Consider the following 14,970-nt stretch of genomic DNA (forward strand, 5'->3'; position numbering starts at 1 on the left):
CTTGGAGTAGGTTCTCGCAGCAAGCTCTGCATGGTCTGATTCGTTGGAGCGCATCATCAACCCCAAGTCCATAGGCAGCAAGTTGTGCGTTGTTTGCAAGATCAGTATATTGTTGATGACATATAAAGAACACTGTCTGATTTCTTTTGGTGTGCCCTTCACTCTACAATATTCAGACAGCATCATTTGCGACTGCGCGACGTGAGCTGTGCTTGCAGATATCGTGCAAACAGTCTATTTTGTATTTTATTGTTCTTCAGAGGAGCGGCTGTCTTGTTGAAAGCCTACCTAATATGTCTGTACCAAAGGTCCCAAGGATCGGCCTCATAGTGGGCAGCCAGCGCGTCCCTCGCGCATGTCTTCAGATCAGTGAGATGGTCCTCAAGACCATACAAGATACCAACCCCTCAGCAGCCCTTTCTCTCATCGACCTCCTTGAATGGGACCTGCCCATGTTCAATGAGCCCGGGGTGCCTTCGCAGATCACCTCCCCAGACCAGTATACTCATCCTCACACTCAGCGCTGGTCGAAAGAGATCGCATCCTACGACGCATTCATCTTCGTCACACCACAATATAACTGGGGCTACCCGGCGGCTCTCAAGAATGCCATCGACTATCTCTACAACGAGTGGAAAGGCAAACCCGCCATGATCGTGAGCTATGGCGGACACGGAGGCGGCAAGGCAGCCGCCCAGTTAAAGCAGGTCCTGCACGGATTGCACATGCGACCGACAGAGCGGGCCGTTGAATTGACATTTCCTGACAGAGAGTATCTGGTAAAAGCGGCCACCGGACAGAGTTTGGGATTATTATCGGATGTTGAAGGCCAGGACAAACTGTGGGATGAGGAGCGCAAGCACATTGTTGAGAGTTTCGAGGAACTGCTTTCATTGTTGAGGCACCCACGAGATAACTAGTTGATCATAGATACCTAGGAATAGATTATTATTCTCCCGGGCGAGCAACCAATTTCCAGTAGAATTCAATATCCACGAAGCAAAGCACTAGACCTTCTCATATGTCAAACGTCTGGCCTTGATTAAAGACGCGGCCGATTGACCAGATCTGGCGCATTCCAAATTCAAGAGGCTTTGCGGCTACTCTTGAACTCTGCCGCACAGAATCGAATGATGTGCGCACAGTTTCTTGTCGCTGCGCGGTAATGTCGGGGTCAACGGCAGCAGCAGACCCATTATGTCCTCCCAGCGATCCTGCTGTGAGTGACAACAGCAGCTCGTCAAGTCTAATCAAGACAGAGTTGGAGATGCAGTCCAAGACACCGAAGAGAACCTCAGGGTATCTGGGGATGCCAAGATTGGATTGCAAATCGGATGGTGGCACGGCCTTCGTAGACGCGTTGGCTAGAGGCCTATGTGCTAAAAGCGATGGTTCAAATTCCTCAATGTACCATCTCTCAATGCTCTGCTTCATCGAGACGGCACGGTATATGACATGATCACGTTGCCTTTCTAGTTCGGATTTGCGGCACAAACCACTGGCTTCCAGCATTGACAGCTTCGACGCCTCCGAAAGCAAGTCCGGACCGTCCACAAGTAGATCACAGAGCTTCGAACGTAGGGACAGACTTGGAGGCCCTTTACTGATAGGAAATACTGCCGGACTCTGGAGCAACTGGCGCCATTGCAATTGCGAGAGAAAACACTCTTGGCCTTCACTCATATCTAACATTATCTAGATATAAATTAGCATGATAATCCCATTTTCAATAGAAAGAACATTGCACCACTCACAAACCAAGCTCGCTGCGACTCAAGCAGGGCGCGTTCAAAAGGAGCAGCACACCTCTCGGGTCCGCAATCTCGTATAAGGACTTTTGTACCTCTGGACAGATGACTCCATCTCCCATTATCTGCATTCATTACCAGCTGCGATGACGCCAGTTAGGAACCAGCGTTCAGTACACATCAAACCAAAGGGGACCATACCTCACACAATTGCAGAATGACAGATGCGCAAATAGTTTCGGACTCCAAACGCTTCCGCTCATCATCAAGGCACTCTCTAAGACATCTTAGACTGCTCATATACCGGCGGATGGCGGTTTCCGAGATCGTCGAATTGCCAGTGAAAACATCGATAAAAAGACCGCATAAGCACGACACGGAAGCGTCAAGAGCAACATTGTGGCCGATACGACTGGGTATGAAGCTGAAATAGTCACCATGGGAATTAATGGGGAATAGTCCTTGGCTCTTCGGATCTTCTATGATGTAGACAAGCAGAGAGCCACTTCGGTCGTGCTCGGAGGTTAGAGGCCAAGGTATGTTGAGCCTGAATGTACCGAAACCTGCCGATGTCGAGAGCTTTCCGTATGGCCACAAATATAGATCATTATAATCTGGGTTCCAATCTTCAACAGTACTTGGCACTGTATCAACTTCCTCGAAGATGTAACTCTTCTTCTGATAATAAGAAGCCAGTTGCTGGTTCTCGTTGATAAACTTCCAACGTCTCGCATAGCCAGGACATGGCCATCCTGCGGCCAAACAAGCCTGGCATTGAGGACGTTCCTCTCCGCACTTAACTCATACCTTTCAGTACGTGATATGCTTATAGGGTCGTGCTTATCTTTGCAAAGCATCGATGAACGTCACTCACCTTTTTCTTCCGTACCCGACAATTATCGCACCCTGTACTCCTCGGGGTTCCTACCATGTTATGAACGGGCTCGTCATCTCCGACAGCAATCTCGGACTATCTGAATTTACTGAAAATTCACAAGGAAAGTGCCTAATAGGCAGTTTGGGAGTTTGCACGAGAGTCTTCAAGTCGGTGACACCCGTCAGAATCGCTAAGCCAAATTCGGATCTCAGTGTGGGGACAGAGCAGGTTCTACCAATGAGATCAAGTATGTACAGTTCTACCTACACTGTTGTTCTACCAAGATCAATAGTTTTGAAGAAAAACTGCCTGGGGCTTTGCTTTAGGATGTCTGTCAGAAAAGTTAGATCTGCGTTCTGTTGTACGCATAATGTACGCGGGTGGCCTTCATGTTCGTAAATATGCTTGGTTTTTCATTAACTACCTAACCTAAGGTAGGCATTATGCTATTAAGCCAGCGTGAGAACAAGATCCAAGGAGAGAGTCAAGGAAACTCTTGGCGTGCATATCAATCTAAAATATAGCACCTGAAAATAGATGAATCAAATGGGCAAGGAAATCGTCATTATCATCCGTCCAAACCAGAAAACAGATCGAAAACAACCATAGGTGAAGAAGAAGACAGGGAAAATAAAAAAGTTCGCTCTCAATCCATCCTTATCCTCAAAACTGAACTGGCAGGTTCCTTGTCTATCTGTTCAGTTTTGAAGTCTGATAGTTCCAGGCCCTTGATATGGATGGAGTTAACCATTCTGACCATTCTGGAACCCAAATCGGGAGCCTTGCACTTGCATTTGCGTCCAATGCAACCCCCAATCTTCATACTTCCGCATTTCTTGATCTTCCGTAGAATGTCCTTTATGTTTCCATTTCTCTCATACGGAGACATTCCGACGGCATCCATGGTCTCCCCGAGAGCTAGCCATCTTGCTGCTCGACATTCCGTGGTGCTCAGTCTGGTAGATTCTTCTTGAGAGGCGGGAATATGACCTTGTTTCAAAATGTATGTTCCAATATCTTGTATTCCTTGATAGATTTTCGATAGGTGCTCCTCGCGGATCTTTTCGATTTCATCTGCCGGAGTGATAAGTTCTCTATCAGTCCCAGGGATGAAGTACACGCTTCCTCGATCCTGCCACTATTATATAGGTATGCACTTACCACAAAGCCGATCAATATTCAACGGCGCCCCCACCCTCTGAGCAAACCTTCTGATCCAAGTCAGTGACCAAGTCGAATTCTCGATAATGACCTCGCTCGCTCCACGGAATGCGATGTTATTTCCGAGAAGAGAGCTCATCACCAGAATCTTTACTGTCGCTTCCATATCAGTGGAATTAATCCACTTCTGCGTTCGATAAAGGTAACAATCGAATCTATCGACGACCAGGCGAAGACAGTCGTACTTCTGGGCGAGTATGATCGTCTCCCAAACTGAGTCGAGACTGCGCGACACGACGGAATCGGACTTGGTTTCTCGGTGGTGTATGATCTCGCAGAGCTCCTTCATGGCTTCTGCGTTGTCTTCTGGAAGATAGATCTCCGTTTTGATTCCAGAGGTTACATTCTCTCGCAGGCGGTGCGCCTCCTCAAAGCCCCCTGTGAACATGGTTTGAAAGACAAGAGATCCCGATGCGAGGAACGATGATGAGACTTGAAGCTTCATTTTCGTCGGTTCATTCGTATCTGGGCAGATCATGTTAAGGACCAGTATTATATCGCCGTTGGGATCGGTCTTGTGATAGTTGGAGTCGGTTGGCTCGGGAAATGGCATCCCACTCTCGTCCATGCTGGTATGTTCAACAGCATTGTCCTCTGGGACCTGGTCCATCGCGTCTCCCGCGAAATAACTTTCAAGCGTCTTTTGGAAGGGACACGATATGTAGTCTTCGTCTGGGATGGAAACAGGATATTCGCTCTTTTCCATCTTTGGTGATATGTTTAGGGAGTAGTGGTTCTGGAATAAAGGGTGTGGGAGTACGACAGATAGGAGAAGTTAACGGTTTTGGCTTCTGTCTGAAATGGATTTGGTGGTAAAGAAGTAAGTAACGAGTCTCTGGTGAATCTATAGAGATAGTTCAGGAAGGGCCAGTGGGATCATGTGTGCATCTGACGTTCAAATGATAAGAGCATTCGTGCTGTTAAAGTATTAGTGAAGAGTTATCCGAGAAGCAGAGACACTCGAGAATGATATGATCCAGTACTAGAGAAGTAGTAGATGGTCTGGAACTATATGGTATAGCTGAATCGTGGAGAGAAGGCTAAAAAGTGATGGAAGGTCGAATAATTTGCTTAAGATAGCAAATTGGAATGTGCAAGGCGACATGCAGAGCCAGGTATGAGTAGGGTTGCGAGTATTGGCCACCAGGAGCCTTCATAATAACGACACAGATTGTCACTTCCTGATCTGCAACGGGTAAGGTATTGGTTTCAAGTTTGAGTGATTAATGAGTCCCGGGTCGATTCATTTTCGGTGGTATCAATATTTCAAGCGCGACCCAGAGGCTTGTAACGGCTTATAAGCTACATTTGACAACATCTTCAGGTGGACAGATCAGTTTGGAGATAGGTTTCAATGGCGTATCAGCACAAAGTCAAGGAAATGCTTGCATAGCAATCGAGAAGCTACATCAAATAAAAAAAATAACAACTACTATCATTACCTCGACTACTGTGCGCATAAATCTTCATGGGAAAACTCTTTAAAATCACAGTCGGTGGGTTTTCATTATGGAAGTACAGATGCTAAATCTGAGGTCATCATATCTCATATTCATAAAAGTACATGTATAGCTCCGAAGAGTGTAGCCAGATCAATATGTCTGCCACACCTGACCGTTAATTGCAATCAGGCGATTGAAGAGGTAGTCTCTTGACTTCATAGCGGTGACATGATAGGATCGTTGCGGGTCTGGGCCACTAAGGATCAAGCCATCGATGACTTCTTTGTGCCTTTCTGCCCATCCGACGAGGAGTTTTCCTTTCCATCCAATACCTCCGACTTTCTTCAGTTCCTGAATATCATCGATAGGCATCGAAAAGAGAACTTCTTTCTCGCTCTTCTTGTTCTGGTCAAACTGTTCAGATTCTGATACTGGCTTGGTGGTGAAATAAACAACGGCTGGCTTTTTGGATGTATCGACGACGATCGCCCCACGTTTGCCCTTATATCTAGCCTCGAATTCGACAGGCCCGCCAGGCGCCGGCTGTTGACCCTTTAGGGAGAGGACACCAATATGATTCTTTGCGTTCTTGGAACCAACAGCAGCCCTTGCACGGTCCACAGCAAGCTTAGTCTCCATGCTCTTGGCAGTAGTTCCTCTGATGAATGCTACAACTGACGACATGAATCCCTTCTTCTGCTTGCCTCCCTGTTGCGATTTCTGGTCGTTTCCAGATCCAGTGATTTGTTTGGCCTCGGCTGTTTGTCCAGTTGCGGCTTGTTCAATCTCGTGGTGCGAAGCGTCCAAAGGAATTTCCTCCTTGTTCAGTGAAGCAGGCCGCGATGGGGCCCTTTCCAGCTCGGAGCCAGGAGGAGGTGGGAGTGGAGCACCATTCGCTTCGCCGATTCGAAGAAGAGTAATCGCAAGCTGAGCATTGGTGGGAATCCCCTTGAGAAGTGTGCTGTATTTATGTTAGATTTACGATCTAGATCAAGTCCAGTAGCATGGTATATTGACTTACTTTCGCAACTCCAGGAGTTTTTCCCAGTGCGGGAACCTGTGGTTCAACATCGTCATACCGCGTCTGATGATCGGGTCTCCAAAGAAACCAAAGCCAACGAAGAATGTGCTCATCTTGACAAACACATAGCATGGTGTCACGAGAGAACCCAAGAAAGCAGGGAGCAGGACTCCTGCTAACTGTAGGGGAGCATATTTAGAGAATGGCGGCTTTGGAGAAAGTGCGCTATGATAACAGTCAGTAACTGTCCATTCAAGTGTGTTCGATTGTAACATACTTTTCAAACTTTTCCCAGGTATCACAGACATCGTTCAGAATACGCATGACTGGCTGCACCTTTTCCCAGACTTCTTTCTTCATTGGCTCCCTAGTCTTGTCGTGGGCATCAGATGGGACTGCGCCTTGACCAGCACTCGCTGCATCTGCCGACGAGGCAACAACATCCGTGGGGTCCGGTGCTGATCCTTCAATAGGATCATCTTCTGGTGTCCCTTGATCATGTTTTCCAACAGCACTTCCCACGGCCACACTAGCTACACTGGAAACGAGGTTGCTGGCCTCTTGCTCGACAGCCTCCCCGCGATGCTTCTCTGGGGCACCCGTCACACTATCATGTGAGCCTAGTACTCCTGCCTTGGGAGTCTTAACCGATCCTGTCTTGGAGTCGACGAGAGCCAATGGAGCCGGAGGGAACAACAGTTTCCGGGAAGGCGGATACATGATCAAAACTAGGACTGTACCGAGGAGAGTAGGAGTCAGGAGGTCCAAGAGCCAGGCAAGAAAGTAGACCTAGAAAAGAGCAATTAGTCAGACGCAAAATATTAGAGTATCGCAGATAGTGTTCTACGTACCGCGCAAAATGCCGCCGTTCGGCGTGGCTCCCTCCAGGAGCGCAACCGCACTATATGCTTTCCCGCGGCAATGAGTGACACGATCACTGTGACATAAAGTCGCTCCAGCTTGCTTCTGAGCTTGTCCGGTGAAAACTCTTCATCGTCGGCTACGTTGAGATCAAGAGCAGCCATCGGGGGCTCTGGAACTGCTTTGACACGGTATATTTGCTGCCAATGGATCAGCCCTGCTTGTTGTGTGCTACACCGTGACTGACAAGTATATGCATACCTTATTGAAGCGTCTGATCAACATCCAGAGATCTTCGTTGGACCAGCCCGCAACAAGGGGGCTGTCAACATCATCCGGTCGTCGATTCCATCCAACATCCGTCAAACCAGTCGTTGCTCCAGCTTTCTGTACGATGCCCTTTTCGTCCTGGTCAGGGTGGATTTGCTCCACCGCCAGCGCATGGCTGTCTGTCGGCATCGTATCCTGTACTGTCCCTCCTGGGGAAGCAGCAGCCATGGACGCTGCATTGTTGCTCTTGCTCTCATTGAGTGTGTCGCGTGGTATGGCCGCAGCCATCTCAGGCGGAGGAGTTGACATATTGTGTCCTGCAGATCACTCGTTGTACACCGGCAAATAGGACATTAAGGGTCCTACTAAGACGAGGATTGTATTTATAGAGACGTTCCCGGTCATAATATACCCATGCCCTGAGGAGTACCAAGGAGGCCTCCGTCTTGGCCATGATATGGTGGGTAATCGACGTCATCCCTCCCGTTGACATCCAAGATTCCAGTATGCCATTCGAATGGCCTGGTCGGCTGTCTTTTCTCTTTTTGCCAGATGCCATCGATCAAGACGTAAGATGCAATGGATCCACATGCGGTCATCTTGCAAATGCTGATCTGATATCAAGATCCCCTCATACCATAGTCGGACTTTATGGTAGACTCGATCTATTTTTGAAACTCGCGCTAACCCCAGTGGGCGGTGAGTGCGCTCTCACCCACGTGACCACGTGCCGCCAACGCGTGTATCGCCTCTTTATCCGCGAAGGCCCGTCGGTCTCTGTTCGATTAGAGCGCTCAGCTAGTAGATACGGTGCTCCATCTGCGTGGCTCGGCCGATGTCACGGAGAGATCCGTCGCATGGAGACTGTGCTAGCATGAGACCCCAATATAGATCCACATAGACTTGCTCACGATATCAGGATGGCAGATACCTGCGCAAACCCTCTGTTGCTAGGGTGGATCAAGGAATGGCTGGAACAAGCCAGAGAGCGCAATAGCAAAGGATTCACTGTGTATGGTTGATACTCAGGCATATTCTCTATTTATCATGCACTGACTCGATTCCAGATACAAGAAAGCATATGATTCGATGAAAGCATGTCCTCTAGTTTTCAGCCATCCGTCTGAAGCACAGCAGCTCAATGGCCTGGGTCCCAAATTATGTGAGCGTCTGACGGAGAAGTTAAAGGCATACTGTGAGCAGAATGGGCTCCCAATGCCAGAACCGCCGCACAAGGGTATATCTGCTGTTTCCAGTTGTGAGTCCTGCTAACAGATAATAGCGAACAAGCGGCCCTCAGGAGAGAACTTACCAGATTCTGAACCGGTCAAGAGGCCTAAGAAAGCAAAGCCGTATGTTCCGGCCTTACGCTCTGGGCCATATGCTTTACTCATAGGCCTGGCAACTCTGAACGAGAATTCGTCCCAGAGCATGACCAAGGCGCAGCTCATCGAAGCAGCTCAGCCTTATTGTGACGCTTCTTTCACAGCTCCCAGTGATCCTACTAAGTTCTATACGGCCTGGAACTCGATGAAGACCCTCATCCAGAAGGATCTAGTCTACGAGCACGGGCGACCGCTGAGGAAGTATGCTCTGACAGAAGAAGGGTGGGAGGTCGCCAAGAGGATTAAAAAGACTCTAGAAACGCGTCCCAATGAACCTGTCGCACCCAGCACAACCTTAAGAGCTGAGCAACCTATTAGGAATACAGCAACACCATCCGTCGCGCTGGACGAAGGCCCGGATATTGTACGGTTAGGGTCTGAATCGCGTCCGCCGTCACTGCCTACGGAATATCAAGCGACTGGTCCTCAGTTGGTACAGAATCCACCCACAAGAGCACCTGGAGATCCTCGCGTCAGAACGATCGTTCTCCCTCCCGGAAGCTTCACCGTCCAGCTGGTTCTGGACACCCGTGAAGTCCGGACATCTACAGACAGAGATTATATCTCCACCGAATTACGCAAAAAGGGCATCGTACCCCAAGTCCGTGCTCTGGAACTTGGCGACGCTATCTGGGTAGCAAAATGTCACGATCCTCACTATTTATCCCGGTTTGGTGAGGAAGGCGACGAGATAATGCTGGATTGGATCGTGGAGCGGAAGCGGCTCGACGACCTCATCGGTTCCATCAAAGACGGACGATTTCACGAGCAGAAATTCCGTCTCCGCCGTTCAGGGATGAAAAATGTCGTCTACCTAATCGAAGAATTCGCTATCACGCACGACTCAAGCCATCCTTCCGCGGCAAAGTACCAAGAGCTAGTATCATCAGCCATCGCGTCGACGCAGGTAGTCAATGGCTACTTCGTCAAAAAGACCCGAAATCTCGACGACTCAATCCGTTATTTGGCCCGTATGACCGCTCTTCTACGACGCATGTACGAACCACCTTCCGAAACAGCAACGAACGCATCTACCGCCGTGAACCCGCCCACTTCTCTCGCTTTCATGTCCAGTCACGACCTCTCCTCCGAGTCATACCTACCTACTCTCAACCGCCTTCGAACAGAAAACCCACACACCACTATTGCCATCACCTTCGTCACTTTCTCCGCCCTCACCTCAAAGTCCGACGTCCTATCATTGCGTGATGTCTTCCTGAAAATGCTCATGTGCACCCGTGGCGTGACGGGCGAGAAAGCTCTCGAGATCCAGCGACGGTGGAAAACACCGCGGGACTTCATCGAGGCATTCGAGGCGCTAGCTGATCCGAAGGAGAAGGAAGAAATGATCTCCGAGCGGATGAAGACAATTGTGGGGAGAAAGAAGATCGCGAAAGTGCTGAGTAAAAAGCTTGCGGAGATATGGGGAGAACCCGGTTCCGGTTGAATGATCATAGAGTGCTTTTACATTAACGAACGGTTACACTTAATAGACAACTACTTTGTCCCTCATCTACTCGATACGCAATGAGTGTAGCGATCACACTGGTTCCGGAACCTCTCTTATTATGAACAAGTATAGTATCATTAATCAGACGATTCATACATATCCCCATTTGGGCTATTGTAGATAAATACATTAATACACCATATGGTAACGATTCGTAGTAGTAAAAAGATGCCCAACGAAGACATTGATAATATGAACGCATAATCGCCCCCTACCACATAGCACGCCACTTTCCGTATGGGTATGACGCATCGAAATTTGGATTTTATGCCACATCGTTATCATTATAGGCGTAAGACATTGAATATGCACAAAACAGCATTCAGGCCACGGGTGAAAGTTTCATGTGGAATTATGCCATTTCTTTCAATCCGTCATCCCGAAGAACTTCCGGATATTCTTCCCTTCAATTCTAAGAGCCAAGCTGCTACAGACAACCGAGACACTGCTCAGCGCCATAGCCAAGGCTGCCCATGCAGGGCTGAACCGCCAGTGTTCGTTGACTAGCGTCATCTTGCCATTGAGCATTTCGTATTTCGTTCCGCTGACGATGGGGTAGAGAACGCCGGCCGCGATAGGCACCAGGCTAACGTTGTAGATGGCTGCCCAGCCGAAGTTCATCTTGACGCGACGGAAAACGCGGCGACTGAGGGTAACCAGTTTCAGGATTGTTGTCAGTTCGGAATTCAGAAGGATGAAACTGGCGGAGTTGATCGCGACGTCGGAGCCAGAAGCCATGGCGATGCTGACGTCCGCGGCCGCGAGAGCTGGTGAGTCGTTTGTTCCGTCGCCTACGAAAGCTACGATCGTCCTCTTAGACTGTTTCGTGTTCTGGAATGTGCCTTCTGCATCATCCTGGGAGCCTCCTTGCTGGATTCCGCGGATGAAATCGGCCTTCTGGTTAGGCATGACATTTGCCATCACATTTTCACGTGGAATTCCAAGGGTAGCGGCAACGGCGTGTGCGGTCGTTTGATTGTCTCCCGTGCACATGAATACGTTGATATGGCGTTCCTGAAGTTGAGAAATAACTTCCACAGCGTCAGCGCGTATAGGGTCGGACGTCGCGAACACAATAGCTGGAGTAAAGGTAGTATCCGGTTCTGCATCCGATATTTTGCGAAGAGAAAGTATAGCAGTTGACTTTCCAGCGGATTGATATCGGGAGAGTAGGTTTTCAAGGTAGTAGGTATCCGTATGAGAAGAAGGAAGAGACTTAAGAAGCCGTTCGTTCCCAATAGCTGCTTCGTACTTGTTTTGCTTTGTAGCACCAGCAACGGAGACAGTGAAGATACCCTTCATTCCTTGACCGGATATCTCGTGGATGTCAGATGATATTATCGAAATTCGGGCCTTTGTACTGCAGAGTTCGGAGATGGCTCTTGCAATAGGGTGGTTGCTGCTGTCTTCCAACTCCCGTGTAAGCGCCCAGGCGACTTGTTCATCCTCGGTGTCAGTCACAAGAACCTCGTGGTCGGATACCTTCAGACTTCCCCCCTCGGTCAAGGTACCAGTCTTGTCGAAGACGATAGCGTCAAGGCGGCTTGCTTCCTGGAACGCCTCACCACCTCCCCTAACAAGGATACCATGTCTCGCGGCCAAACCTCCACCGACAAAGAGGGCTGTTGGGGCGGCGAGTGCCAATCCACAAGGACATGCTACGACGAAGACTGAGATAGCAAACTCCAGACTCCAAAACGCCCATCCACCTTGAGCGACGTCAAGGTAGTCGGCTGGTAAAACACCAGATTCCCCAAGAGAAAGCCAGATGATGAATGTGAGTATGGCTATGAGGGTGATGACGGGGACAAAGTATCCAGTTAGTATATCAGCCACTCTCTCCAATGGAGCTCGCTTGCTCTGGCCCTCCCTGACGACTGCAACAATTTGGTCAAGCATCGAGGTACCTCCTAGTTCGGTCACTACCACTGACACCGGCTGGCCAAGGTTGACGGAACCTGCGTAGACTTTATCACCTTCTGCCTTGTGAACTGGCCTTGATTCTCCAGTCAAGGAGCTTTCGTCAAACCGGTACGAGCCACTGCCCACAACAGTGCCATCCGCTGGAGGAGAGGCTCCGTGGGGGACATTAACCCTATCACCAACTTCCAGCAAGTCGACACTAACTCGTTGCATTTTCCGCCCTTGGGGATTTTCCGCTTGGTTGTCCGATCGATCCGTATTGTCGGTAATAAGCAAAGCTTCTGAAGGTCTGAGCTTCCCAAGGGAGGCAACAGCATCACCCGTCTTTACTTTACTGTACGCTTCCAAAAAACGTCCGGCAAGAATGAAGAGAGTCAAGAAGACAACGGAGTCGAAGTATGTCGAGCTCTGTCTGCTTGAAGGAGTGTTGACCACGGCGTCAATGATCAAAACCGCGAGAGACGATATATAAGCGACCATAGTGCCTGCGCAAATAAGGAGATTCATGCTTCCGAATCGATAGAACCTCCGCAGAATTGGAACCCTGCTGCCAGGCCGCCAAAGAGCGCGGATTTCCTTCATGGCTCGGACGTGGAACACATCGGTGCCGTAGAACATCACTGGAGTCGTCATAATGAAAAGTGCCCACTCGTTCCTAGATACTCGACCTGCCCACATTGGCTCTTCAAGATATCTACGAATCGGGTTCGTGGGTGCCACCAATGACATGAACACAATCCCGATTAAAAAGGTAGGTATAGTCACAAGGAATACAAAGAATACACGAGACAGCAACCGGCGCCTCTCATGTAGTTGCATCGCACGTGAACGATCCTCGATGCTAGGAGGATGATAGATGCTTGGTGTGAAGGCCTGGTTGGCCTCCTGGATTGCCGAAAGAATGCTTCGAATGGTGAGTGTCGGGGGTGCCGGTGTATAGGTAATCTTCAGGATAGGGTCATTGAGGGACAGCATTTGCTCTATCTCAAAGTCGAAAGTGTCACCTCTGAACACCTCCAATGATTCGGCTACTTTCTCAGGACAGTGATGGCAGAATAATCCGTCGACACGGATCATGACCGTCCTAGTTGTCGACACTTCGGTTGTTTCGTCTCCATTGGGATCCACGGGATGGCAATTGACCACTGAGCAGTCATATCCCAGATCGTCAACTTTCTCTGAGATCTTATCCAGGTTATCTCTTCCCTCAAACTCAACCTTGCCACTGTTGGACAAAAGGTCTACCGCAACGCTTTTAACAAAGGGCAGTTCTTCGAGGCCACGGGTGACTGCACCGACACAGGATCCACAGGTCATGCCACCGATACTGATCTCTGCCATGTAGGTAGTCGGCTCTTTCCCGGATCTTGACTTCGGTTTTACTTCGTCAACCGAAGCTTCGTAGCCAATACCTTCGATGTGGCGTGTGATCTCGTCAATATTCGACTTTGGGCCAGTATAGGTCAGTGTCGCATTATGAGCCAACAGGTTAACAGAGATCGTTTTCACGAAATCCAACTGTTCCACTTCTCTGGTAACTGCACTGGAACACGATCCACAAGTCATTCCAGTGATGCTGATCCGCGCTTCGTACTCTTCCGGCGAAGGTCGGCGCTTGGCATGAAGCTCGTAAAGCGATGCTTCATAACCGATGTCTTCTATTTGCTCTATGATTTTGTCTATGTTTTCCTTCGGGCCGGTAAATGCCAAGGTAGCGCTGTTTGTGAGTAGGTTAACAGTAACGCTCTTAACGCAGTCCAGCTGCTGAACCTCACTCGTAACGGCGTTGGAACATGAAGCACATGTCATTCCGCCTATGCTGAGGCGGGCTTCGTACTCTTCAGCGGCCTCAGTTAAGTGGGAAGTACTCGTTTCCTTTGTTGCATCTTCTGATATCTTGGAATCGGCGTGGACTTCTTCTGTAGGGTGGGTATTGTCTGTCTGCGGCAAGTGCTCTTTGTGGTCATCTGAGTGTGTAGATACGACTGGAGAAAGCAGATCTTCTGTCTCCTTTTCACAACTCGACAGAGACTGGTGACAAAACAATGGAATGGTGCCATCATCCAATGCCCTCTTCTTGGTGTCAAGTGCGCCCAATGACTGTGAAGGATGAATAGATTTTCCAAGTTCTTCTTTTCGGCACGCTTCGCAGTTCTCGATATGTATTGTTTGTCTGCTTTTCGCCCGTGGCTGTTCAGGTCTGGTAGAAGGATTGGAAGGTATCCACGAAGATGGCCTCCGTGGAGTCCTGGGACGCGTGGTATCCCAGTCAGATGTATCAATGTCAGAAATTGGACGACCTTCCTGATCGTAAGTCGTTGCGTGGTGGACTTCGAAGGCCGCATGGATCAGGGCCATAGGCAGGTCTGAAGCTCCGGTGGTCGAGCCATGACGGACTCGTACTTCATGGGTGAGGATCGAGACATCTACGTTCTTGATTGATGACATTCCGGACAGGACTTCTTCAACATAGGCCACACATGATGCGCAGTGAACGTTGTTCACCAGGAGGACGGTGGTCAGGGTTCCTTTATCCGAAATATCGCGTCTGTGGGATCCGATCAACATCTGAGATGGCTTGGTTGCCGATATAGCCGACCTCAATTCAGGTCGCTTGATATCCATTGTCGCTGACATTCCGGGATGCGGAGAGGCGAGGAATGTAAGGCCAGCAAGGCCAGGAAATACCACAACTGGAGCTCCTCAATCCAG

General features: G+C 49.3%; 6 protein-coding genes across 6 annotated transcripts; 2 read left to right on the forward strand and 4 right to left on the reverse strand.

Moving 5' to 3' along the window:
- The first annotated feature begins 144 nt into the window (after positions 1-144).
- C8Q69DRAFT_326976 (putative flavo protein) lies at positions 145-969 on the forward strand. The gene has a single exon (XM_028627430.1). The coding sequence runs from the start codon at positions 294-296 to the stop codon at positions 918-920; it is 627 nt and encodes a 208-aa protein (XP_028483187.1). The 5' UTR covers positions 145-293; the 3' UTR covers positions 921-969.
- C8Q69DRAFT_326979 (hypothetical protein) lies at positions 969-2,763 on the reverse strand. Its single transcript, XM_028627431.1, has 4 exons — positions 2,623-2,763; positions 1,950-2,543; positions 1,755-1,889; positions 969-1,695 (listed from the first exon to the last, which is right to left on the reverse strand). Exons 1-4 carry the CDS (start codon positions 2,677-2,679, stop codon positions 1,018-1,020), a joined length of 1,464 nt encoding a protein of 487 aa, XP_028483188.1. The 5' UTR covers positions 2,680-2,763; the 3' UTR covers positions 969-1,017.
- A 508-nt stretch (positions 2,764-3,271) lies between these two features.
- On the reverse strand, positions 3,272-4,552 carry C8Q69DRAFT_500103 (hypothetical protein; the record flags this gene model as incomplete). Its single annotated transcript, XM_028632337.1, has 2 exons — positions 3,272-3,699; positions 3,787-4,552. 2 exons carry the CDS (start codon positions 4,550-4,552, stop codon positions 3,272-3,274), a joined length of 1,194 nt encoding a protein of 397 aa, XP_028483189.1.
- Positions 4,553-5,438: 886 nt separating this feature from the next.
- Positions 5,439-7,629, reverse strand: C8Q69DRAFT_405836 (hypothetical protein; the record flags this gene model as incomplete). Its single annotated transcript, XM_028628092.1, has 5 exons — positions 5,439-6,249; positions 6,310-6,534; positions 6,587-7,098; positions 7,161-7,370; positions 7,432-7,629. 5 exons carry the CDS (start codon positions 7,627-7,629, stop codon positions 5,439-5,441), a joined length of 1,956 nt encoding a protein of 651 aa, XP_028483190.1.
- A 464-nt stretch (positions 7,630-8,093) lies between these two features.
- On the forward strand, positions 8,094-10,420 carry C8Q69DRAFT_473937 (putative DNA repair protein Mus81). The gene is made up of 3 exons (XM_028631089.1): positions 8,094-8,452; positions 8,508-8,677; positions 8,723-10,420. The coding sequence occupies exons 1-3, from the start codon at positions 8,361-8,363 to the stop codon at positions 10,270-10,272; spliced, it is 1,812 nt and encodes a 603-aa protein (XP_028483191.1). The 5' UTR covers positions 8,094-8,360; the 3' UTR covers positions 10,273-10,420.
- C8Q69DRAFT_435474 (E1-E2 ATPase-domain-containing protein) lies at positions 10,421-14,826 on the reverse strand (the record flags this gene model as incomplete). The annotated part of the gene is made up of 3 exons (XM_028628549.1): positions 10,421-13,624; positions 13,853-14,133; positions 14,242-14,826. 3 exons carry the CDS (start codon positions 14,824-14,826, stop codon positions 10,702-10,704), a joined length of 3,789 nt encoding a protein of 1,262 aa, XP_028483192.1. The 3' UTR covers positions 10,421-10,701.
- Positions 14,827-14,970: the final 144 nt, after the last annotated feature.

This window comes from Paecilomyces variotii (assembly GCF_004022145.1).
Source record: "Paecilomyces variotii strain CBS 101075 chromosome Unknown C8Q69scaffold_9, whole genome shotgun sequence".
NCBI lineage: Eukaryota > Fungi > Ascomycota > Eurotiomycetes > Eurotiales > Thermoascaceae > Paecilomyces > Paecilomyces variotii.